Genomic DNA, 25,937 nt, shown 5'->3' on the forward strand with positions numbered 1-25,937 from the left:
CACCACCACCACCTCCTGAAGGTCCAGGGCCAGTATAGGGTCAAGGAGCACTCCCAAGCTACGGACCTGATGCTTCAGGAGGAGCGCAACCCCTTCTAGAACAGTTTAACTTCCATTTCCTGAGTCAGGCTTTCTACTAACCAACAACATCTCCAACTTGTCTGGGTTTAATTTCAGCTTCTTCACCCTCATCCAGCCCGTTACTGAACCCAGGCAACGTTCAAGGGTATCAATGCTTCCTTGGTGTTAGGTGATAATGAGTAATAGAATGTCATTAGCATATTGGTGGCACCTTACTCCAAAGCTCCGAATGACCTCTCCCAGCAGTGTCATGTAGATACTAAACAACATAGGGAACGAGATAGAATCCTGTGAGACACCACAGGCCAGCGGCCATGGAGCTGAACTGTAAACCCCCAGCACCACCTTCTGGACACGGTCTGACAGAAAGGACCAGAACTGCTGCAAAACAGCGCCACCAAGGCCCAGCCATGGTCTATAGTATCCAAAGCCACAGAGAGGTCCAAGTGAACTAATAGGGCCATGCTCCCCCCATCCAGTTCCTGGTGCAGGTCATCCACCAAGGCAACCAAAGCAGTTCCATATATTGGCTGAAAGCCCAGCTGAAATGGACCCAAGCAATCAGTGTCATTCAGCTGGATCTAGAGTTATAATGCCACCACCTTCCCAATCACCTTAACCAAGAATGGTACATTTGAGACTGACATATAGTTAGACAGAATTCCTGGGTCTGAAAAACGTGGCATTCAGTGAATAACAAAGATGGTTATTAATTTTAGGTAGTGCACTAAGTAAAAAAGACACTTGAAGCCAAATAGTGCAGCATTACCTAGTGCTTGGAAGGGACGGAACCCTCAAAATGCCAAGTCCCTCTTCAGGTGGCAGGAAATCATCTCCCTCTAGTATTAGATTCCACACTGAATGGCTGAATACAGTATTCTCCAAGGTACATTAAAAAGAAAAAAAAAATAGCTGCACTGGTCCATGAGAAAAAACACCCCAAATCCACAGTTTGCCAATATCTCCATTGTTGTTCGGTCGTTCAGTCGTGTCCGACTCTTCGTGACCCCATGGACCATAGCACGCCAGGCCTTCCTGTCCTGCGCTCTCTCCCAGAGCATGCTCAAGTTCATATTCATTAAATCGGTGATGCTATCTAGCCATCTCATCCTCTGCCGTCCCATTCTCCTTTTGCCTTCAATCCTTCCCAGCATCAGGGTCTTTTCCAGTGAGTTTTCTCTTCGCATTAGGTAGCCAAAATATTTCAGCTTCAGCTCCAGTATCTGTCCTTCCAATGAGCACTCAGGGTTGATTTCCTTTAGGATGGACTGATTTGACCTCCTTGCTGTCCGGGGGACTCGTAAGAGTGTTCTCCAGCACCACAGTTCGAAAGCATCAATTCTTCAGCGCTCAGCCTTATAGTCCAGCTCTCACAGCCATACGTTGCTACTGGGAAAATATAATGGATAATATCTCCATTAGGACCAACCAAAATGCCACGAAAGAGTACATACGCTTCTGAGTTCTCCAGAACTCTTCATTAGGTTTGATGGTGCAAAAAGCAGGGGGGACAAAAAAGTACAAATATTAGGCCAGAGGCTATGGCCATGAGGCCTGCAGCTTAGACTTGGTCTCAAGGTGATCCTCATAGTCAAATAGTTATTGAGTATTGTGTAATACTCAGTAATATCACGATTTATGTCCAGACCTGAGTTTATTCGTCTTACTGTTTCTGTATCTAATTTAAGTTTCCAACTTTGTATGCACTGCTCCTTCTATCGTCCCATAGCATCGTCTACAAAAAGAAAAGACAAATTCTGTGGATAATACAGAGAGAGGCAAAACAACTGAAATATGCTTGTGGTGACCATGTTGGAAAAGATTCATAATGGTGGCACAAAAGAACATTATATGAGACTGATTCTAACAGAAGTTCAAGGCTGGGCAATTCCAGATACTACTTTGTTTTGTCAGGGCTAAAGGAAGTTTAAAAGCTCGCCTCTTTTCAGAAAGGCTGCTTCTTACAAGAGCATTTAAAATGGAACGCTTAACCATAACTGTCAGATGAATTAATCAATTTAAGCCATAGGCAAGCCCAGCTATATGTCAAGTTACACATTTTGTGGGTGAAACTCTCTCTCCTGCAACAGTTGATTGTGTAAGTTGCACAGAGAATCACACAACAGAATTGAAAACAAAGGGGAAAGAATAAAATACAGCATCACAAAAGGGTAGAGGCTGGTTGAAAAGTTTACAGTAAGACCTGCCAGAGATGATTTTAGATTCAGAGATCAAAATTACAGGAAACGAGCAACAATTTTAGCATTCTCTAATCCTGTTCAGCAATGGCAAAACCCCATGATTATCCAACAAATCAGAATAATTCTGTCTGTTCTTTTCAGGTCTTGCCTGCAGTGTAAGATTTTAATGCTAACTCTCGGGTGTCTGGCATGGTTAGGATATTTTTTGCTCCAAAATAGATTTGCGTTTTCAGCACAGATGGGACAACATGGTTACCGAAACCATTCCATGAATGTGTTTCATGACCTGACTTGTAATAGCAAACCCCTAACAGTCCTGCCTACACAATATGTCCAAAAATGTTGCTAGAGCACAGATGTCCCCACCAGGCTAGAATGTACCGCTTTGGTTTGTCTTTTGGATAGGCTGTTGTTCAGCTAAAACCGGCTGGAATTGTTCGCTCTCAATTGTGAAATGGTGCATTCTGTGGATCACAGGGCAGAATTTCTGAAGATATCCCCATCTTATCAAATTTTAAAAAAAACACAATGCTCAAAACATAGTAATTCAAGCAGATGGAAAAGGTAGAGAAATAGATTTCAGTTACAGATTAACAGTTTATGAAAAGCTGGATTTGGTGCCTATAGGCTGGTCTCTGTGGGTTGTGGTGGTTGTTTTTTAATGGTTTGTAACCTTTGGATAGCAAAGAAAAGAGCCATTATTAGCAGCACTTCCATAATTTCTTCAGAGCCAACACTTCCTTACAGCTGCAAGTATGAAAAGCGACCAGCATCGCTGCATTTGCTGATAGCCTGATTACTCAACACAGAGGTTGTCAAAAGAATGCATTGGTAATTCAGTTGTCTCTCAAATTGAAGTTAGAGTGCCAAGAAAGGAATAAAGCAAATAATTCAAGCATTACTTTCAATTATTACATTTTTTTTTTAAAAAAAGGTATGAAATGTGTTGATAGGAAGGATCGGAAAAAACATACCATGAGCCTGGAAGAAACCAGTGTGGCTGCCAAACTACTGCCAATGGAGACGTGTTATAGTTCATTTTGTCTTGCTCTGGGCAGGTAAGACAAATGGGCAGGTAAAATCATAAAATTAGGTTAGGGATGGTTCATTCAGAGCCATGAGTGCCCGTCTCCATCTCGTTGCCACATCATTCTTCCTCCAATATGTTCAAGAGTCTGCATAGTTGGCAGTTCCTCAGTGGTTAGGTGTTCTTGCACTCAGTGCTTAGTTCTCCAGTGTGGAGAAATGTTCCTCGAAGAAGGGTGCTTCCAGACAGATTGCTTTTTGAGAGACACCCATCTGCTACATAGGACCAGACTCATCCCCACCCTAATTGTTGGTAAGCCAAACTGCAGAGAAGAGGACTACAGGATAACCAGAGTTGGACACGACTTAACGACTGAACAACAACAACGTATCCTTGTTCTGGGTCAAAAAGTATGGTTCCTAAACTGGTATCAACAGAGTAAATGGATCATAGCACAAAAGCCACATATTAGTTGGTGCCCCTTCATCAGTGTCCAAATGGCAGGTTCTTTCACATTTAATCAGCTGTAGGAAATATCCCTCCTTTACAGTCTATGACTAGCACTGGTCTTGCTAGATCCTAGCTTGCCATTCTAGTTATCCAATTACTTGACACTGAAACAAAAAAAATTTCCATCTGACTATACCTTCATTCATGCATTCATTTAATTTATTTCATTTCCCCCCATTAGCCAAAGATCTCTGGACAGTTCACCAAAATTACAACCCACAAACACAAGATAATAAAAACAAAATATAAAATCTTTAACATGCACAATTGTATATTTAAAACATTTTAAAACAGCTAAAAACAGTTAGATACTGGGACCTGATAAATCAACAGACATAAATGCCCCATGATATGCAATCAAATGCCTGGGAGTAGAAAACAGTCTTAACCTGGCACCAAAAAGATAACAATGTTGGTGCCAGGTGGACCTCAGTTGGGAGAGCATTCCACAAATGGGGGGCTACCACCAAGAAGGCCCTCTCCCTTGTTGCCATCATCTGAACCTCCCTTTGAGGAGGCACATGGAGGAGAGCCTGAACTGTCAATCATAGTGTTTGGGTAGTTCCTTTTGGGAGAGGTGCTCCGTCAGTTATTACAGTCCCAAGCTGTGTAAGGTTTTATAAATTAAAACCAGCACATTAAATTGGGTTCCAAAATATACAGGCAGCCAGTGCAAGCAGGCCAGAATTGGTGTTATATGCTCCGACCTTCTGGTTCCCACTATCAGTCTGGCCACCACATTTTGCACAAGCTGCAGCTTCCAGACAGTCTTCAAAGCCAGCCCTGTGTAGAGCACGTTGCAGCAATCTAACTTGGAGATTATCAGAGCATCAACTACTGAAGCCAGATAGGGGTGTAGCTGGGCCGCCAGCCTTGCTGGTAGAAGGTGCTCTATGCCACTGAGACCACCTGAGCCTCGAGTGACAGAGATGGCTCCAGGAGAACCCCCAAGTTACAAAAGTGCTCCTTCAGGGGGAGTGCAACTCCATCCAGAACAGGATAAACACCCTCCCTCTGGTCAGAAGAATCACCCACTAACAGCATTTCAGTCCTGTCTGGATTGAGCTCCAGGTTATTAGCCCTCATCCAGTCTATTGTTGCAGCCAGGTACCAATCTAGCACATCCACAGCATCACCTGATGAGGATGAATAGGAGAAACAGAGCTATGGGTCATCAGCAGACTGATGACAAACGCACTCCAAAACTCTGGATGACCCCACTTAGCAGTTTCATGTAGATGTTAAATAGCATAGGGGATAAACACCTCCTATAGAACCCCATGCTAGAGAATCCACTGGGATGAACAATATCCTCCAAGCTCCACTTTCTGAACCCACTCCCCACTCAGATAGTTGTCTAGAAGGATACCATGGTCAATGGTATTGAAAGCCACCGAGAGACCACAGAGTCACACTCCCCCTGTCTCTCCCCCTGCATAGGTCATCTTACAGGACAACTAAGGCTGTTCCCATGCCAAAACCTGGCCTAAACCCCAACTGAAATAGATCCAGATAATCGGTCTCATCCAAAGCATGGATAACTGTTGCCAAGTCAGACCAGCTCACAGCTGGCACATCAAGTGTACGTGTGTAAATACACTCCTTGCCGCCACCTGAAGATCTAGGGGCATCATAGGGTCTCTGCAGGGATGTTGTGAAGATAAAACAGAGGACTGTGTGCATTGCCTTATGTTCCTTGGAGGAAAATCAGGATAAAAAAGTAACGATAATAAAAGGCTTTCTTTCTTGCAGTTTCGTACACCACTTTGTTTTCCTGATGGCATTTTCAATTTTACTAGCATGTAGTTCTATTGTTAAGGTTGGAATTATATTCACAATTTGGAGGGCTGACCAGAAAACAACAACAATTTGTTTTGGTGGTTGCTGATTTTTCAAGTTTCTATTTTACTTTGTTTCCTTAAAACAAAAATGAAGCTAGTAGTTTAGCAAACATTTTGGAAAATCCCAGCAGTTCCTCCGTTTACTCTTTTTTTTAAAAGGAGGCTGAATAATGCTCACCAGCACAAAGCAAAATTTTGAAACATTGCCCAGTCGTTTGTGGAAAGAATTGGATTGGGTAGCTCATGTTTAGGAGCTAATTCAAAAAGAAATTTCCAGTCTCTGACAGGCAAGGGATTATAAATGGATCTATCTGTCGGTTGCAGACACTTAGACAAATGACAATTTGAAGCTATGATAATGAATGTATTATCATCTGCTGTTATTCGAGAATAAATTTGTCCTCCTTTGCAGAATTCAAGAGAACTCTAAAATTAAACTTTGCTTCCACCACCACCAGCACCACCAACATCTAATCTTTGAACTCTGCTACAAGTTGTTTGGATACAATATTATAATTTGAGAAAAGAGGGATTTTGATACTTTTGTGCTGGACTTCTACAGGGTATACACAAGGTGTCCCAGTGGTACATGTGTCGCTTTGTTACCTCTGGCCAGCCCAAACAGCTTAGCAAATCCTCAGGCAAACTCTGTGTAATGCTTTTCTGGCATATTCTAATGATTGGTGGTGTCTGAATGACTGTAAACATAAAACGTAGAGTCTGTCATGGTGTGTAAGTTCTGTCCTTCAAACCCTTTTGTCTGAAAATTCTGCAGACACCCTTTTGCCAATTTTGTCTCTGAACAGTCATAATCAGGGTGGGTTCACAGTATCACCTTGCAGTAGAGTTCAGGGGTGCATCCGCCTCCACCACCACATACAGCAAATGATCTGTAAATTTGGTGGTATCGATGTATCTAATCCACATGACAAGTAAGACCGGCCACAAAATATATTGCTGTGTACCCCACCCCCCAAGGGAGGAATGCACCTGTTCAGGGCTCCAGCCATCCTGGGACAGGGGCCTCGTACTCCTACTGAGGCAGGGCTGTCAAACCCCAAGCCTGTGGGCCAAAGCCAGCCAGGATTCCCAGTTTGGCCTTCTGGTGTGTGTCCCCCCGCCCCATTCTAAAGTTTGAAATGTCTCTCCTAAGGCTGAGTTACTGGCAGTAAGACCTTTAAGCTAAAATACGCTGGCATTTTTGGCCGTGCCCACCACTGGAATGCGTGCCCCAAGAGCTTCTCCAAATTGAATTTGGCCTTTGAGCTGAAAGAAGTTATGTACCCGTGTGTTGGAAAAAGTGTAGAAAAGGGCAACTAAAATTATCAAGGGTCTGGAGCATCTCCCCTATGAGGAGAGCTGGGATTGTTTAACTGGGGAAAAAAGGAGGGTAAGGGGAGACGTGATAGAGGTCTACAAAATTATGCATGGTGTGGAGAATGTGGATGGGGAGACATTTTTCTCTCTCTCTCAAAATACTAGAACCCGGGGTCATCCTATGAGCCTGATTGGTGGGAGATTCGGGACAGATAAAATGAAGTACTACCTAAGAAGTTTTGAAAGCAAGTTTCAAACTGTTCATTTAATAATGGCTGCTAATCTACTAAGTACTGGTTCAGTTTATTCTCAGTTACATTTGTGTGGGGGGGGTCTGCATGCTAAGAGCGCAGTCATTTTGTTTTCAGAGCAAGTAATGTTCTCAGAAGCGAAAAGAGTTAAGCAGCTCTTAAAGAATTCATCTTAACCCTTGCCCTTTAACATTTCTGCACCACCAGATTTTTGAAAGAGTTTTCAATTAATAAAGGGTGAGTGTCTTAGCAGTGAATACAACTAGAGAAGCCTGCAATTAATAGATAACCTAAAACAATAGTTTTAATAGCCCATGACAGAGAGCATTTAATATGTAAGGGGATTTTCTTAGTTTAAAACAAGACAAAGGCTGAGTGAATGTGGGTGAGATTAGCGACATGCATCAAGGGTATGCTATTGTTTCAGCTGAAAAGAGCCATGCATGTGTAGATAGTTGATAATGCAGATAATCATTCATTTGTATATGCTGGCTTTCATAATGAGAGAGGGCTACAAGTTCTGTTTGTGCTTTTTCTATGTGGTCTGAATTAGATAGGGAAATGATTAATTACAGAGCTGTATATTTCTCGTCAAGTCATGAATAAATATGTTTAGCATCAGTATAGCTGTTTACAAACAAGAGAAGTCGCATACTTGCCAAAGATTTGATTAAAAAATAAAATCCCCAACATTCACTTAATCTCAGTATCCTCTATAGGAAAGATCTTTACATTTGTAGTTCGGCATGTTGTAATTAAATAGCTCTTAAACGTTTTAATTAGAGCAAAGGGAAGCCGGGAAGCCTTTGCTCTGCTCTTTGTAAGGCCTCCTGGGATGTCATCAGTCTGGGAGCAGTTTGTATTGTGGTGGGGTCGTCCTCTCGACTGTTTTTCTACACTGCCAGACTGTGTTTGCCTCCAAGCCACGCAGTTAGGCCCCATGTCACCACCACAGCTGCATGGAAATCTGGGGAAACAACAGAGGGGTAACACAGGCTGTGCTTATGTGGTTTGAGGCTGCAGGCCCAGGCAGTACAGGTCCCATGTGGTAAGCTAGCTATTTATTTATTTGCTGCATTTTTATCCCACTTTTTGGGAAATTATTGTCTCCCAAAACAGCTCAGATGAATTTAAAAAAAGAGGGTGGGGGGAGCTGCCATCGTGCTTACACATTAAAATGACAAGATACACAGGCGAAGAGGAGTGGAGGGAAAAGACAGAAGACGGAAGTCAGTTTTCCAAGGACAGAACAAGGTGGTGAGTTCTAAGCAGGCATTTAAATGCGCTTTGGGCCAGGCCGATCTTCCCTTGCTGGTCTTCTTGCACTGACTAGCAATTGGTGGCTCTTGTTCCTTTGGCCGATGGATAGGTCCAGGGAGTTCCTTCCCTTTGCTTCTGCAGTCCTGGGGCAGCTGTCAGTTGGTGCTAAGTGTTCTTTCTGGTAGGGAGAGGAAAGTGAACCCCCTGCAGCTGCTCCTTCTCCAACCGATGGATGGACCAAGTTGGCTTCCCCCTTGGCTTGATGTCGTTCCTGGGAAGGAGGCAATGCAGCCTCCCAGTGGCCCTCAGTCCCCTGGCTGATAAGAACATAAGAAGAGCCCTGCTGGTTCAAACCAAGGGTCCATCTAGTCTAGCGTTCTGTTCACACAGTGGCTGTTGACCAGGAACCCACACATGAGCGCAACACCTCCATCCGACTCATGTTCCCCAGCAACTGGCGTATATGGGCTCACTGCCTCTGGGACTGGAGGTATAAGCCACTGTGTGCTTCTCTTCTGCTCTGTTTATGTGTATGCTCTTGTGGTTCCAGGAATTGCCTTTATCTCTGCATATCTCCCTTTCTAAAACCAATCCCAGTTGAACTCAGCTCATGGTCTGGAACTGTTGGTTTAAGCAAAATTTCATATCAATTAGCTTATGAAGAGGATGTATATAGTACCATCAGTGTACATGGTGCTATACAGTACAACACAAGCAGAAGACAGGTCCTTGTCCCAAAACGGACGAAAGTGAGCAACTGCAACCAGTCATTTCACTGCAGGATGTAGAATACAAATGGGACTGCTGACATTCTCATATGGCTTCCCCCAGTTGCTGTGCTCAGGGTTAGTCATGGAAATAGATGACATTTTTGAAAGGAGCTCCCCATAATATAACAAAACTTTAAGATTTGCTCTGTAATAGAACCTACCCCAACCTGATGGCCACCAAAGGTTTTGGACTACAACTCCCCTTGTCCCCAGACAGCATGCCCAGCATGTAGCCCAACACAGCTGGAGGGCACCAGATTAGGGAAGGCTGTCATAATGTTTTACCTGTAATCCATTTCTGTCCCTGCTGAAGATGTCATCTTGCCAACTGTAGTGCAAGTTTTTGTTTGTAGCTGAAGCAGCCTCTTGAGTTTGGAATGATCTGGCTAATGGATCTTCACAGCTATTCAGGGTGTCTGACCATGCCTTACAAACATATTATTATCCTGAAAATCTCTAACTTAATCTCTGCAGAGATTGTTTTATTCCCGATTTTCAATCATTGCAACTATGAGTAGATCAAAAAGCATTGCCATTACCAAGTCCGCAATGTGGCATTTTGCCCTGGTTCAGAGGTTCTCTCAAAATATCTTATCGGTACACAGGCAACCCCAGACTACTGGTCTACTTAATATATTCAGATTCCTCACAAAATCAAATACTATCTTAGAGTAGGGTGAATTCTTCACTCTAGGTATAGGTCATACAGAATTTTCATTTCCAGGAATCACTCTCTTAGACAAGATTTGTCTTTTGCTTCTTTACTATAAAAATATCAGCATAACAGTACTAAATACAAGGCTTATACATGCACAGATTCAAACGCCTGGTACAACAACATCAAGTCAGGGATTCTAAACAGAACAATAACACTGTCAGTCTCAATGATAGCTTACCAGGCTCATTGTACAGGCATTAGAGATGGGGGTAAGTTCTCCTTGAGAGAAGTTCCCCTTCCATGTGTTCAGAATCCCCATGTTATATTCTTTTGAGGCTATTAAACATGATTGGATTGTTTTTACTTCATGAATTTACATTCACATTCCTAAGGATAGATTTCTATTTTAAATCAACTTGTTTAAATAGCCATGTTGAATTTCAAACTTCTTATCAAGATAAGTGATTGTAACAACATATCCATACATACGCACACACACACACACACACACACGTTCCAGAATGTCATGATATGTTATAGGTGTGTTTGTAACACAATTATTTCTCTGAATCCCTCATGTCTTGTGAGTATGTCTGTCCTCTCAAAACCCATCTCTTATATTTACGATCTGGGAAGCTTCCTCCTGTTACCTTGTCTGATGGCATACCTGGTTTATTACGCTACTTGTTTTACAGTTACCTTAATTATATTTATGGTTGTTTTTTCGCTACTTTGAGGAAGATGTTACTATAAATCTAACATGGGCACTAACCTCCTGGTGCCTCAAGAGCAAAAGCTGGCACCTATTGTTTCGATTCCTTTCTTATCAGTAAAGAATAGCAGTGAGTCAATCATCAATTACTGATGGCTTGGCACTTCTGTCTTCCCTCTGGAAAGCTCCAAAGATAAAATTACTTTAACTACTTTTGTGCCAAGAGGCCAAAGTGTGTTGCATTAGCTATTGGGATCTAGAATTGTTTTAATCTAGAATTCACTTGGAGGAATCAAATTTCCTAATGTGGAAATTTGCAGGGGCATGATGATGCAAATGTGAAAGATTTTCCTGCTTTGTCACAGTAATATGTATACATTCTTCCTTGATAAAGGAAGTTAATTGTTTTAAAACTAAGGATGGCAACCAATCTGAAGTATTTTAGCTATCTCATTAACCAGTATGGTGACAATTAAGGTTACATTGTCCCAAGACGGGAATGTTTGGATGAAGATCTCTTATGATAATAGTTTCAACAAATCATTTTTTAATCTAGGAAACAATCTTAAATGGAGAGCTGTGCTTGCATAGTCCAATCTACCCACATCACAGAGCTGATTATATAATAAGTAAGGGGTGGGGAACCTCAGGCCCGGCTCCCACTCCAGCCCTATGGGATTCCCCAAGTAGTCAAAAAAGAAAAGCTGCACCAATTTAATTCCCAATATGTTTAAACACTTCGTCTTTATCAAGGGAATAACAAACTCTTGGAGATTCTTTCAGAGGATTCCGTCTCCCTTGCTTCTTCCAAAGAAGAACCTTTCCCAGCTTTTGCATAGATTTTTCACCATTTAAAAAGCTTCAAATGCCTCTCCTAAGTTTTAGCTATTGACAGTAAGAGCTTTAAGCCTTAATTAGGGATGGGCAGACAGCTTACCTGCCGTTCCAGGGGGGGTGTCCGTGGGGGGAGAGGCAATCTGTCCCTCCCCCCCAGAATCCTGGCTGGCTGGCTCCTCTCTGCGGCAATTCCGCGGAGCCGCCAGCCGGCTCCAAAGTGCCAGCGATACGGCCGCCAGTGCCATATCACTGGCTGGGCTGATTGACTGCGGACGCAAATGGCATCCAGTAGCCATTTGCAGCCGTAAAGGTCTTCGTTTAAGGTAAATGCAGCCATAAATGGCTGCATTTAGCTTAAACTAAGCCCTTTACGGCCGCAAATGGCGTACTGGATGCCATTTGCGTCCCTGCTTTTTCACGTGATAGGCTGCGCAAATATTTTTCAGGCTACGCGTGAAAAAGCAAGGACGCAAATGGCATCCACTACGCCATTTGCAGCTGTAAAGGTCTTAGTTTGAGCTAAATGCAGCCATTTACAGCTGCATTTACCTTAATCTAAGACCTTTACAGCTGCAAATGGCATACTAGACAGCATTTGTGTCCGGAGACAGTCCCCCTCAGCCAGCGATATGGCAATGGCGGCCATATCGCTGGCACTCCAGAGTCAGCTGGCGGCTCCGCAGGATCGCCGTAAGGAGGAGTACAGCTCTGGATGGGTCCTCAGGGAGGCAGAGGTGAGTGGTGCCGTTCCGCCATGGACTTTTTGGGGTCTGTGGCAGAATTCTCCGCCATCCCTAGCCTCAACATGCTGGGAGGGGGATTGTATCTTTGGCTCCATCCCCATTGATTTCGTCGGTGCCCACCAGTGGAATGCAGCCCCTGAGAGATTCTCCAGAATTCAGCCCTTGGGCTGAAAGTGGTTCTCCAGCCCAGTTTTAAGTGGTTGGGAGAGGAGGAGATCGACATCCTGCAAGATTATGGATGGCCTTCTCCTGCCTTAACAGATGATAAGCACTACAAGAGCTGATGGCCAGGCGGAGCAATTCCACATATGCAGGCTTACTTGCTGGATGCGGGTTTCTCTACCTGTCATTGCCTCTTTTTACCCATGCAGTGCCAAAGATCCACAAAAGGAACCTGTCTAATTACAGATCTGGTGGTGGTGGTGGATTTGCTAAGTTGAAACAATCAATTATGATATAAATTATTATAATTTATATAAATTATATAAAATGTATATAATTTTAGCATTGGTTAGATATGTAATGTCTTCCTTTCGAAAACTTTCGAAGTTTCTTTTCCCCCCTGCTTTGATTTCTCACAGATAGGAAAGGTTATCAGGGGTTTTTTTAATCTGTATTTTTAAACTTATGATGAATGTATGTTTAATAAAGTAATACACTGATCCCTTAATAGTACTTAAAATAAAGTGCTATACCCTACACAACAGAGACCTTGGATGCACACAGTAGGCTTGTTTGCACAAGCTACCTTTTCCGTACATGAACACTTGCCTAGGATTCTGCAGATGCAGAGTTGAGCAAGAGAGTTCCAGTCATGTATCCAGAGATTTGCATGCCATGTGCATACAGCACCACAGACCGGTACATGGGTAAGCTGGGTGATGTGCATGAAAAGTAATGTTGATCATTGGGGAATCATATGCGCATAATTATTGTGATGCGCATTTGATTAGCTAGTGTGATCCATAGTGTCACTGTGCATGGTACGATATCGGTGCATTCCAGTCCTTCTTGCCATGCAGATGTAAATGAATATTGGTATATGTTATCTGGATCACACCCAATTATAATCCACAAGTTACCTGTTGCTTCTCACACATTGTTTGGACAAATAAATCAGATACATAGCACTTATAAATGTGGATGAATCCAGTTTTTATGCCTGCTACAGATTTGGACTAGAACATTGCATCTGAAATGTGATTTGTTTTAAAGCTGGCCGGCAAATTTACAAATATTATAGCCTCAAATTGTCAGTGATAAAAGGACTTCACGCTCATTACCGAGCCTGTGAGCCATCTACTTCAGCCCATAATATGAATTCTGAAGTTAGCACTTTAGTTGTATGAATGTTATTACTGATCATTAATTTTTAAACTGTCACAGTTATTCAATTTTTTAAAAATCAAATTAGTTTTATATAAGCCCGCAGAAGATAAAAATGAGCATTCATCTTCCAAAAACTTTGCTCACAATGGATGGCCTTTAATATACTCAGCAAGTAAGTTGGCAGTCCCTGCAGACAACGGTGAGGACAAAAGCTCTTTGCTAAGACCTTTGCAGTGTAGGTGGAAGTGGATAAGGGGCCATGTATATATTGGGTACGTTAAAATGCTCCATTAGTAACCTAACCCTAAATAACAGCATCTTCCTTTGCTAGCAGGGTGTAATAAGGTCAGCGTCAATGGTAGGCATCGTTGTGCACCTGCTGAGGACCCACTTCCCAGCAGGAGCCCATTGACAAGAGCCCCCAGGACTTGCCTCTCTTCTTCACCATTGCGACCAGTGTGTTCACCTGCCTCTTGCTCTGGCCCAGACAGCGGGGGTGGTGAGAAGGAGGATCAATAAATGCCACATCCTACTTGCCTGCCAAGCATTCAAGTGGTGGCAATGATGAGAAAGAGAATGAGGAACAAGAGCGGCTGGTGGCAATGGTGGTGAGAAGGTAGAGTCACTGAGGGAGGGGGCCCATTGAGGGTGCGTTGCCCAAGGGCCCTCAAAACCTAGAACTGGCACTGGGTGTAATCAATGTACTTTAATCCCTCACTCACAGTGAAGGAATTGTCAGGATTTTGTATACATCTTTATATCTGCAGGCTCATGACACAAATGCAGTCTGCTGTTTGTAGCAGAACATGGTGTCCTGAGCATAATTTTCCCCCCAAAAAAGTTTCTAGCTCTCATTATTTTAGAGAATCCCCTTAGCATCGAGGTTCTGAAAACCCAGGATGCAAAAACGTGTAGGGGTATATAGACAGGCCTTCTCTATGGGTGTCCCATAACTATGGGCCTCTTTCCATTTCGACTTTCACAAAAACTACAGACTGTTTCTTTCAAATCCTTATAAGACCACTTTGGAATGGCATTTAAGAGTCAGTAGAGCAGGGGGTGGGCAACCTGCAGCCCTCCAGCCAGATGCTGCCCGCAGCTTAACTCCATGTGGCTCTCAGCCTAATTTCAAACACGAGCATGATCAGTTCAGACTTCTGGCAAAGAGCATTCTGTTGCTTCCCTGACAGCTTGCTGCATGGGAAGGGAGAGGGGGAGAGAGAAAAGGGGGTGGCAAAAAGAGAAAGGAAAGTAGCAGAGAGAGAAAGGAGAGTGGTGGAAAGAGAGAGAAAAACAGGTGACCCACCCACTGTTGGCTGTGTCCCTGTCCACCACCAGCATGCAGCCCCTGATAGATTACCAAGGAGGGAATGAGGCCCTCAACAGAAAAAGGTTGCCCACCCCTGCAGGAGAGAATGGGGAACTTCAACAGGACATTAATGGGCTATTACAAATTTGCTTTCTTATTTGTTGCTACACACTCCTTGCCCTTATGGAACTTTCTAAAATTTAAAAATTAATGAAGTAATTATATCATAAAGAATTAGAATTAGGCAACTGCAGCCCTATAATATAAAAGGAAATGAGGTGGGTGGATACCAGGAAGAGGGCCTTTTCTGCTGTGTTAACCCAGCTGTGGAATGAGTTCCTTAGAGAGGTTGACCTGCCTGGCACCTATGCTGTACTCTTTCTGGGGCCAAGAGAAGACTTTTTTTTTTATTTTCCCAGCATTTTAGCATTCTAGACTTTAATCCTCGCTGTCTAAAATCTGTTATTTTAAATCTTTGCATTGCTGCTAGGTTTTATTCTGGTTGTATATTTACATAGTTTTAAGCTTTTATATTTTATATTGTTGTTGTGCTTTGTGCTTTTAATTTCTGTGAACCACCCAGAGAGCTTTGGTTATTGGGAGGTATAGAAATGTAATAAATAAATAAAGGTTAATAGAAAGCAATGGTGTGATCACACTTGGAATGCTGTGTCTACTTCTAGTTTTGTTGTTCAGTCGTTAAGTCATGTCCGACTCTTCGTGACCCCATGGACCATAGCACGCCAGGCCTTCCTGTCCTCCGCTCTCTCCTGGAATGTGCTCAGATTCATATTCATTGCATCGGTGATGCTATCTAGCCATCTCATCCACTGCTGTCCCCTTCTCCTTTTGCCTTCAGTCTTTCCCAGCATCAAGGTCTATTCCAGGGAGTTTTCTCTTCGCATTAGGTGGCCAAAATATTTGAGCTTCAGCTTCAGTATCTGTCTTTCCAATGAGACTTCAGGGTTGATTTCCTTTAGGATTGACTGATTTGACCTCCTTGCAGTCCAGAGGACTCGTAAGAGTCTTCTCCAGCACCACAGTTCGAAAGCATCAATTCTTCGGCACTCAGCCTTCCTTATCGCCCAGCTCTCACAGCCATACATTACTACTGGGAAAACCATAGCTTTGATTATACGAACCTTTGTTGGCAACGTGATGTCTCTGCTTCTTACTATGCTGTCTAGATTTGCCATAGCTTTCCTCCCAAGGAGCAAGCATCTTTTAATTTCATGGCTGCAGTCACTGTCTGTGGTGATCTTGGAGCCCAAGAAAATAAAATCTGTCACTGCTTCCATTTCTTCCCTTTCCATATGCCAGGAAGTGATGGGGCCAGATGCCATGATCTTCGTTTTTTTAATGTTGAGTTTCAAACCAGCTTTTGCACTCTCCACTTTCACCCTCAACAAGAGGCTGTTTAGATCCTCTTCGCTTTCTGCCATTAGGGTGGTATCGTCTGCCTATCTGAGGTTGTTGATAATTCTCCCGACGATCTTAATTCCGACCTGTGATTCATCCAACCCGGCGTTTCTCATGATGTACTCTGCATATAAGTTAAATAAGCAGGGTGACAATATGCAGCCTTGTCGTACTCCTTTCCCAATTTGGAACCAATCGGTTGTTCCATGTGTGGTTCTTACTGTTGCTTCTTGATCTTCGTTCAGGTTTCTCAGGAGATGGGTAAGGTGGTCTGGTACTCCCATCTCTTTAAGAATTTGCCACAGTCTGTTGTGACTTCTAGTTGCCACATCTCAAAAAGGATATTGTAGAGATGGAAATGTTACAGAAAAGGGCAACCAGAATGATAAAGGGGCTGGAGCAACTGCTGTCTGAGGAAAGGATGCAATGTTTGGGGCCTTTTAAACAGCTCAGAAAAAATGCAAGTAAGGATGGGTGGGATATGATAGAAGTGAATAAAAGTATGCATGGTGTGGACAAAGTAGATAGAGAGAAGGCTTTCTCCCCGTTTCATAATGCTAGAACCTGAGGAAACTGAATGGTGGGAGATTCAGGACAAATTAAAGGAAGTACTTCTTCACACAGTGCATAGTTAAACTATGGAATTCAGTACTACAAGATGTAGGGATGGCCACCAACACAGACAGCTTTAAAAGGGTATTAGACAAATTGATGGAGGATAGAGTAATCTGTGGCTCCTAGTCATGATGGTGACTGAATACCAGTCACTGGGGAACAACAGCAAGATACAGCTATTACCCTCATGTTTGGGCCTCCTATAAGACATCAGGTTGGCCACTGTGCAAACAGAATGCTGGACTAGATATGTCTTTGGTCTAATCTAATAGGACTCTTTTTATGTTGTTATGGTTCAGGGCCTGGGTTATCTGCTTCCTCAGCAAAGCCTGTCATGGCCTTCTGGGACAGCTATTCCTTATAGGAAACCTCCTAAGTCCCATATGGCTGATGCTCCACTTTTTTTCCAAATGCACAAAGTAGATAAGGTGGTCTCTTCAGTAAGAGGAATATTATTGCTATCTTAGTCAGTAGCTTTGAACCTGGACAGGAATACGTAGTCTGTTTGGTCTACCAGAAGGATGCACTGGTGGGTTGTTTCCCATTCTGTGGATTGTTCATAAGATTGTTCATTCTGTGGATTGTTTCAGTGACTGAAAGGGGTATGGCAGTAGTCTGAGTGTATGGGATTACTTTCTTTCTTGGACTCTGCACAGGTGGTCAGTCCAGTTCACTGTCCCCAGATTCTCTTTCCATCCATTTCCAGCAAGTACATAAGAACATAAGAAGAACTGTGCTAGATCAGACCAAAAGCCTGTCTGGGCCAGCATTCTGTTTCCACACTGGCAAACCAGATGCCTATGGGAAGCCCACAAGCAGGACATAACTGCAGTAGCACCCTCCTATTCATGTTCCCCCAGTAAATGGCATACAGAGTCATACTGCAAATAATATTCATTGTATTTCGTGTTGCTGTTAGTATTGTACGCCACCTAGAGTGGCCAGTTAGCCGGCCAGATGGGCAGCTAATAAATCTAATAAATAAATAAAAATAATAATATTGAAGTTAATATATCACCATGGTGACTAGTAGCCATTGTTAGCTTTATTCTCCATGAATTTGTCTAATCCCCATTTAAAGCCATCCAAACTGGTGGCCTTCACTACATCTTGTGGTGGCGAATTCCATAGTTTGACTATGCTGTCTGTATACTTTTTTATGCGTCCTGAGTCTCCCACCAATCAGTTTCATGGGATGTCCCCAGGTTCTAGTATTATGAGAGAGAGAGAAGTTTTTCTCTCTATCCACTTTCTCTGCCCCATGCATAATTTTATACACCTCTATCTATCATGTCATCCCTTCCTTGCCTGTTTTCTAAATGAAAAAGTTCTAAAGTTGTAACCTCAGAATGTGATTGAGAATGTGGTACTCAGAATGTGATTGAGTTCAATGAGCCATTAGCTCCACCAACTCAGTTGACAGTAATCTCTTTATTTTCTATCCACCATTTCCTCTTCCATGGTTCACAAGTTAATTATTAATTCCACGTAATGATATGGAAGCCAGAGACCAATTTTACTCCTTTGGAAATTCTCTATTTGGATACAGGGGGAGGGAGACCAACAAAATCACTCCTTTGAGGGCCAAAATAGATGTGATGTTAAATGTGTCTTTGCATTTAATGTGCTTTTTAAGAACAGAGATAACAGCCTCTGGTGTGTGTAGGGGGTGGGTGGGCTGATAGGATTGCAGCAGATTTCCTCTCCTGCTATGGTCCAAATGAAAATTACTCTTCTAAAGCTGCTATTTGCATTGGGTGGAAATCACCCTGGTCCTTGGAAACATAATGTGCCTGCTTCCGCAACTGAGAGAAAGAGTGTACTTGCAATGAGGGCTGTCCACCTCCGCAGGGTCCAGGAAAATATACCAAATAAACACATTACTGTCATTTGGGCAGCTCAGTCTTGTGGCATCAGCAACATGGCCGCTGTTGCACCAGGACACATGCCAGGACTTGCCTCTACTGAGACACGTTCCAGTCATGACGTTGCCCGTAGACAACTTCCCTTGCTCCAGTTAACAACAAAATTGCAAATGCAGAGCTGATCACACTTCTCTCTCCTCTCCTCTCTTCTCCTCTCCTGCACATCAGTCAAGAAGCCAGTTGTCCTCCTGTATGCCTTGTTTTCTTTAGACATGGCCAGCCTAAAACATTTTGTAGAGCAGAGCGCACCCCAGCTAGAGACAGCACTTAAAATTCTTGCTGTACCATTCAGGCAGCAGTTCCTGCCTTTGTCTAGTCCCTCGCCCCCCACACCTGCTGCCCCCAGGGGTTGCCTAAAGCCTGTCAGTTCTGTGTTGTTTGTGCAGTGTTCCCCTGTTTGTCCTGAATGTCCTCTCCAAAAGATTATGTGTCAGCACTTTCGCTTTTATGTTAGTTATGATTCAATATGTTTTGTATAGGAGGGGTGAGCAATCTCTTTTGGTCTGGGGCCATATTACCCCCACCCCGATCAACCTAGGTGAGTCAGATGATATCAAGGGGCGGGGCCAACCCCAAAGGCCCTCCCCTCTCCCATGACATCATTGGGCACCATCACACCCTCTTTTTTCCTCCTCCATGCTTCTCTCTGCATGGAGAAATGACTTGGCTGGGGCTTGCAGGACCGGTTCCTGCAAGCCCCGGCCAAGTTGGACAGCTCCTTCCCGTGCCACTCGCATCCCAGTTGGGAAGGAGGCGTTCAACTCAGCCAAGTGTTGGAGCATCCCTTTGTTATCACTGATCAGAAATAACAAAGGGATCCTCCTTCATCCCACTCATCCTCCCCATTGGGAAGGCAAGGGACACACAGGGGAATCCCCTTGTTAACTCTGATCAGAGATCGGAGATAACATGGGGATTCTTCTCCTCAGGCCAAGGGGACTTGGAGAGCGGGGTGGGATATTGGGAGGAGAGGGAAAGAGGCGTGCAGAGAGTACGCAAGGCTCCATGGGCCAAAGTGGGCACCTCTGCAGGCCAGATTAGGCCAAGGGGCTGGAGGTTTCCCTCCCCTGGAGTACAGAGTGATTTAACCCCTTAATACAAATCTTGATATATGAGTGTGCAACTTATCTACTGGTGTTGTATGTCATGACTGGCAAGTAGACTAGTCAGAATGTGTGCCTTTCCAGGGGTGGGGCAAGAATATGTGTTTCTAATTGTCCCTTGAGTATAGCTAATGTGTTTTGAGTTTCAACGTCTTTTTTCTGTGTGCCTGGACAATGGAGAGAATCCTAACTAGCCTGGCTACTTCTCGTTCCTCTCCCATCACACCCTTTCCATGCCCAGTTTTGACCATCTATTGGTGCAGTTGCAACGACAACATAGCAACATGGCAGAAAGTGGAATGCCATCAGAACATGATGAGCCCATCACAACATCAGGTTATGACAGTGCAAAGTCGTAACTGGAGGATGGGATCATGCTATAATCCTCTTTTTACTCAATGCACTTCCGATAGACTAACATTACATAGATAACGTCTTTTGCAAAGCTTTAGATTTGTATCAATGCTAATTAATCTCTGGCATATGTGACATGAAAAAAACCCTCTCTGGGTTTTTCCCATGATATATTTTGAGTAACAATGGCACGTGCCATTGTCTAAGTCTGTCTCATGGGGGGAAGTATGAATGCATGTTCTTACAAGGTACAAGTGTTCTGAGGCTCCAGAAGTGGCATTTTTCAAAGAGTTTTATGTCCAATGTCATAAAAATATCACAAAAGGTATAACTTTTAGAGTTCTGGAACCTTTTCCATGGTATTGAGAGGTGTGCATTTTGATTCAGTGGTGTGTAATCAATTATATTAATGAAGTCAATGGAACAAAAGAGACATAACATTTTCCCCAAGATTAGAGTTGACTCCGTTTTTTGATGACTACATTCTTATTGTTAAGAAGACCAGATTCTTAATTATTTGCAGGGTATATATATATTTGACATATCAAATGTCATTCAGCACTCCTGACATTGTATTTTAATTGCTGCTCTTTTCATTTAGAATCCTTGTTTTCAGAAGTTTCTGTCTATCAATTAAAAAGTGGCTTGACCTAGATAGGAATGGCTGAGAAACCGCATTTTCTCCTGCACAGGGAATAAATGTCAAAGACATTTCTCAGGTGACAAAATGCTGAAACTCCCAGATCTCTCCAAGCTGGTGACTAACTGTTCCTCTTCTGTTTTTATTCTGGTGGGTGGGTATCAAAAGTAAATGTTTTGACAGGTTCAGTAAGTGAATACAGCATATATTTAGGGAGTGTTGTTAAACATGGAATGAAGTTGCTTCAAGGTGAGGTTTTGGTGTTCCTTTGCCATGTGTCCTTTTAAAGTATAGTACTTTCCCTGCACCCTAAGGAAAATGTGGAACTCTGCCTATAAGGAGACAGCAATAAATGTCAGCCAAAAACAGAGAGAGAGAGAGAGAGATTTCAACATTTTGCATAACAGTTATTTTCAGAAGGTCAGAGTAGGAGTTTGAAGATAACATGTGTATTTTTGCTTTCCAACCTATACTTAGAATTCTGCAGAATAATCTCTGCCTGCACCCACTCCCCAACTTGGAGGTTAGACTTGGCTGATGTTTTGATCAAAATTAGTCAGCTACATAAGAACCTAAGAAGTACCGTGCTGAATCAGGCCGAGGGCCCATCTAGTCCAGCATTTTGTTCACAGAGTGGCCAACCAGCTGCCCACGGGAAACCCACAAGGAGGACATGAATGCAACAACACCCGTGTTCCCCAGCAACTGATGTACATAGCCATACAGCCTCTGTTAGGCATACAGCTCCTTCTCCTTTGGCCCTCAAGCCTTCACAATGACCGCTTGACTCTGGTGCATGTTAACAATATCGTCCACACATACTGGGCTTAGAAATGTCTGCAAAGGTTATAACTTGCACAGATTAGATAAGGCCCTGAAGCCCAGTCCAATCTGTGTAGGCCAAAAACTTCCTCTGGGGGAGCCAGGCATTCAGGCCAAGACCTGTGCTGTCCTGAGCCTAGACCACAGAGAAGTTAACATAATTTTTAGTTCTTTTAAGAAATTTACATCACAGTAATAGAGAAGCCTTGCTAATCAGAAAGGATAAGGATGGTTAATATAATTCCTTACATATTTATTTGTATTTATTTGATATATTTTGGGATTGCCCCTCCACTCAGTGGCCACGGTCACATGTCATGACAGCCCAGGGTTTAAACAAAACACTGGGTTGTCATGAACAAGTGGGAGCAAGCGAGTGTGCTGGGTTCTGGCAGCTTGATCACTCCTCCTGCAAGCGGAGGAGCTAAAGAACCAAGGATGCTCTGTCCCTGTGTTGTTAATTGTAACATCCGAACCCAGAACTCTGGGTTGTTCAGGGAGAGACAGCCCAGAGTTGAGAGCTATTGCTAAATCCTAAGTTCCAACCCTGGGTTTTCTCTGTCCCCCAACAAGCTGAAGTTCCAGGTTCAGACATCATGAGAACCCAAAGATGGAGCATCCCAGAGTTTAGCTGCAACGGGAGTGATCAGGCTGCCGGGAACCTGCACGCTTGTTCAGTCCTGCTTGTTCACAACAACCCAGGGCTTTTTTTAAAACCCTGGGTTGTTGAGACGTGAGACCCTGGCCAGTGAGTGCTTAGGGCTATTTAGAATACACTTGTAAAGAGAATAAAATACAAGCTCAAAAAATGTAAAGCAAAACCAATAGAATACATGCATTGCAATAAAACAGGAGGGTCCCTCCAAAATCAAGGAGCAGCATCCATCACTAAAAGTTTCACAGAACAAGATAGTTTTTCCTAGCTCTCTAAAGGTGGCTGTTTAGAGATCTGGCCTCCCTGGGGAGAGGGTTCCACAACAGCAGCTATACATTTTGCATATCCAGACATTGTTTTGACAGAAGAACTCTAGTTTTGTTTTGCTTTGCTTATCCCTTCTTCAGGACATTCACCTACATGGGATTGTGTCATTTCAGAAGATTATTACACACTTCAAGTGGTTAAATTGCTCAGCCCTTTGCTTTGTAACACCATATAAAACATGATGAACTTGTACAGAAACACACTCTCTGTCACAGCGCATTCGTAAAATGCTGGAGAAATGTGCAACCTGTTGTGCCACATTGCTTAAATTATTAATCCTATGCTTGCTTTCTCCTCCATACCACTTTTATTTCTCAGATCACTGCATACTTCTTGTTTCGTTATATATCACTGGAGCTTCCGATACATTTTTTAAAGTGTTGAGGATTAATTACAGAGGAATATGCAGCGTGTTCTTACATGGCTTAAATAATACAGGATTTGAGTTCTATTTTTTAAAAAAATAATATTTTTTAGCATAAATCATAAAAACAAACAAATTGAGGCCGCTGAGATTTAAAATGGCAAACACCAGATAAAACAGCACTTAGCAAGGTGTTGCCATTAAGGGTGCACCCCATATAGGAAAGAACTTAGCCCTGCTTCTAATTTTCCACCAATCCCAACAATTCAAGCCTAAAATGTCTTGTAAACACCTCCAACGACACCAGACAGGCCGCTCAACAAGATCAGCCTCAGATGGCCTTCTGTCTGTCCCATCAGCCAGGATAGCTAGGCTGGTGAGGACGAGGGAGAGGGCCTTCTCTGTGGTGGCCCCCACTCTGTGGAACTCCCTCCCTAGGGAACTCCGCCATGCCCCCTCTTTAATGAGCTTTCGCCACACGTTGAAAACATGGTTGTTCAGGCAGGCATTTGGGGTGGGCTAGGGTAATTTTAGAAATGTGATGTTTTTAATGTTGAATTTTATTGTATAAACTGTTTTTATTGTTGTACATCACCCAGAGTGGCTGGGTGACGGGCCAGATGGGTGATTAATAAATTTAATTAATTAATAAAATAAAATAAAATAAACAAGGCAAAGTGCTGAGTGCTGCTGCCGGTACGTGAGGTGACTTGCTGGAAAACAGATATCGAAGCTGATGTGCCAAGCAATGTTGACAGGTGTCACTTGGCCATACACCATGTTCATCCTGAACATTACAATGGCAAGGGAGGGGAGGCCTTTAGCCATTTTGCTGCAGGAGCAGAAGCCTCTGGTAAAGTGGCTAAAGAAACTCTCCTTCAGCTGTTTTATCGCTAGACGTCCCACCACACGTGTCCCAGCAGCCATGATTATATTGAGCATTCTAATCACTGCAGTGATTATACCAATTATACGGTAGGATACTGATTATGCCATACAGAGGGAGGACTGGTGCTCACACGCTAGTGAGTTCATTACAAGGTTTGCTTGATACTGTGTCCAAGAAGGAAAATAAGCTATTAATTCCTGAGTCTCTCCACATAACATGACCACTCTGAGGAACGAGGGCAAATTGGAAAAAAGAAACACGTTTCAAATAAATGTTATTGAGAGCTGAGCTGGGCAGTCCCAGCTTATAGCCAAATAATTCCTTTCTACAGGTTTTGATGGATTCTTCAAGCCACCTTGGAAACATGTTATGTATGTGAAGGAAGCAACTCATTTCTGTATCTTACTTATAAATGGCAGCTTTTTCCACATCATTAGCTTGAACAGTGGATGCCAAGACACAACAGAGAGATGTTTTTCATTCGCCCTGGCAATGTTCTGGAATTGCTAACTTCAGATAAGAAAAGAATTTTTTGAGCCAGCCCCTCAAAAAAGTCATGCAACGGGAGAATAAAGTCATGAAGTACAATGACTTAGGAATTAAAAAAAGGGCATGATAAAATTGGGCTCCTTGCCATTACATTATTGTAAGGGAGGAGTTGCATGTTTTCTAGGTATTCAGACTCTCCACACTGGTTTCTCTTTCTTGCTTCCATCTTTGATTGGGTTCGTTTTGTTGGCCAACCTATGATACACATCTTGGAACAAATGTAAACATATCTATAGGCTGCCTCATACTTAAGATAGATAACTGTCGATTATTGTCTATTCTGTTTCAATTCTAGGAAACAGTGGAGTAGATTTGTACTTTACTGAAATAGGAATTATCTCCAAGAGAACACACATGTATGGATACTGCCAGTGTTGTAGGTCAGAAAAATTATTACGTAATGCTTCGACATGGCCAGCTGGATGGTTTATTTTACAATTTCTTTGTAACTTAATTTCTTTGTAACTATTAAGTGATATTCACTGCACATTTTAAATATTTGTCTAAATAGGGGTTTTTATTTAAAAACCACAACTAAAACTAAGGTTATTGTTAGCTGATGAGGCCCCGCTTCATCTTCCAACTTTGTAGAAGGTGTCACTTAGCCTGGCAGATTAACCACCCACTAACAGTACCTCCATCTTGTCTGGATTGAGTCTCAGTTTATTGGCCCTCAACCAGTCCATTACTGCACCCAGGCACTGGTTCAGAACACCCACTGCCTCAGCTGAATTTGATGAAAAAGGGAGGTAGAGCTGGGTGCCATCCAGAATCTTTATTATACAAATAATAAAATAAAATATTGGTGACACCTCAATCCATATCTCTGGATAACTTCCCCCAGTGGTTTCATGTAGATGTTGAACAACATGGGTGATAAAACAGAGTCCTGTGGCACCTCATGGCATAACTGCCAAGGGACAGAGCAATAATCACCCAGCACCACCTTCTGGAATCAGCCATCCCACTAGAAACAGAACCATTGCAGTGCACTATCTCCAGCTCGCAACCCAGACAGCGTATCCAGAAGTGTACCATGGTCAGTGGTATCAAAAGCCACTGACACACATGGCCAAAAGGTCTGGAAGGATAAAAAAAAATTTACCTGCCACCTAAATGATAGCAAAGTTGGTGCCAGGCGAGGGAGGGAGTTCCATGGGGAGGGAGTTCCACAGTGCAGCGCCACAGCTGAGAATGCTCTCTGGTCATCACCCATCTCCCTCTTGGTTGATGGAGGGGTTCTCAGAGGAGGGCCTCAGCAGATGACCTTAGCCATATGGGAGGAAGTTTCCTTTGTGGCTTCCAAGCCATTTAGGGCTTTATAGATGAGCACTAGCACTTTGAAATGGGCCAGAAATGGAGCAGCAGCCAGGGAAGCCCTTTCAAAACTGACAAGGTCTGTACTCACCAAGCTGTCCTAGTTCAAATT

At 43.1% G+C, this 25,937-nt stretch overlaps 1 protein-coding gene across 9 annotated transcripts in view; it reads left to right on the top strand.

The window, feature by feature from the left end:
* The window catches only part of SUCLG2 (succinate-CoA ligase GDP-forming subunit beta), a 293,645-nt gene that overhangs the window by 229,240 nt on the left and 38,468 nt on the right, over positions 1 to 25,937 (top strand). Inside the window, exon 12 of one of the 9 annotated variants that reach the window (XR_014788569.1) lies at positions 7,143 to 7,185. The exons of 7 other annotated variants lie outside the window; for them this stretch is intronic. Coding sequence is in view for 1 of the 2 variants with exons in the window: in XM_084840444.1 (XP_084696570.1) it covers positions 7,143 to 7,193 (51 nt within the window). In the remaining variant the exon portion in view is untranslated. Of the gene's footprint in view, positions 1 to 7,142; positions 16,113 to 25,937 lie in introns of those variants that run through there. One more of the 9 variants, XM_084840444.1, reaches the window with a different exon arrangement.

The sequence above is a fragment of the Heloderma suspectum genome, chromosome 2 (genome assembly GCF_057233095.1).
Source record: "Heloderma suspectum isolate Gila_16-S chromosome 2, 16-S_ref, whole genome shotgun sequence".
NCBI classification, from domain to species: domain Eukaryota; kingdom Metazoa; phylum Chordata; class Lepidosauria; order Squamata; family Helodermatidae; genus Heloderma; species Heloderma suspectum.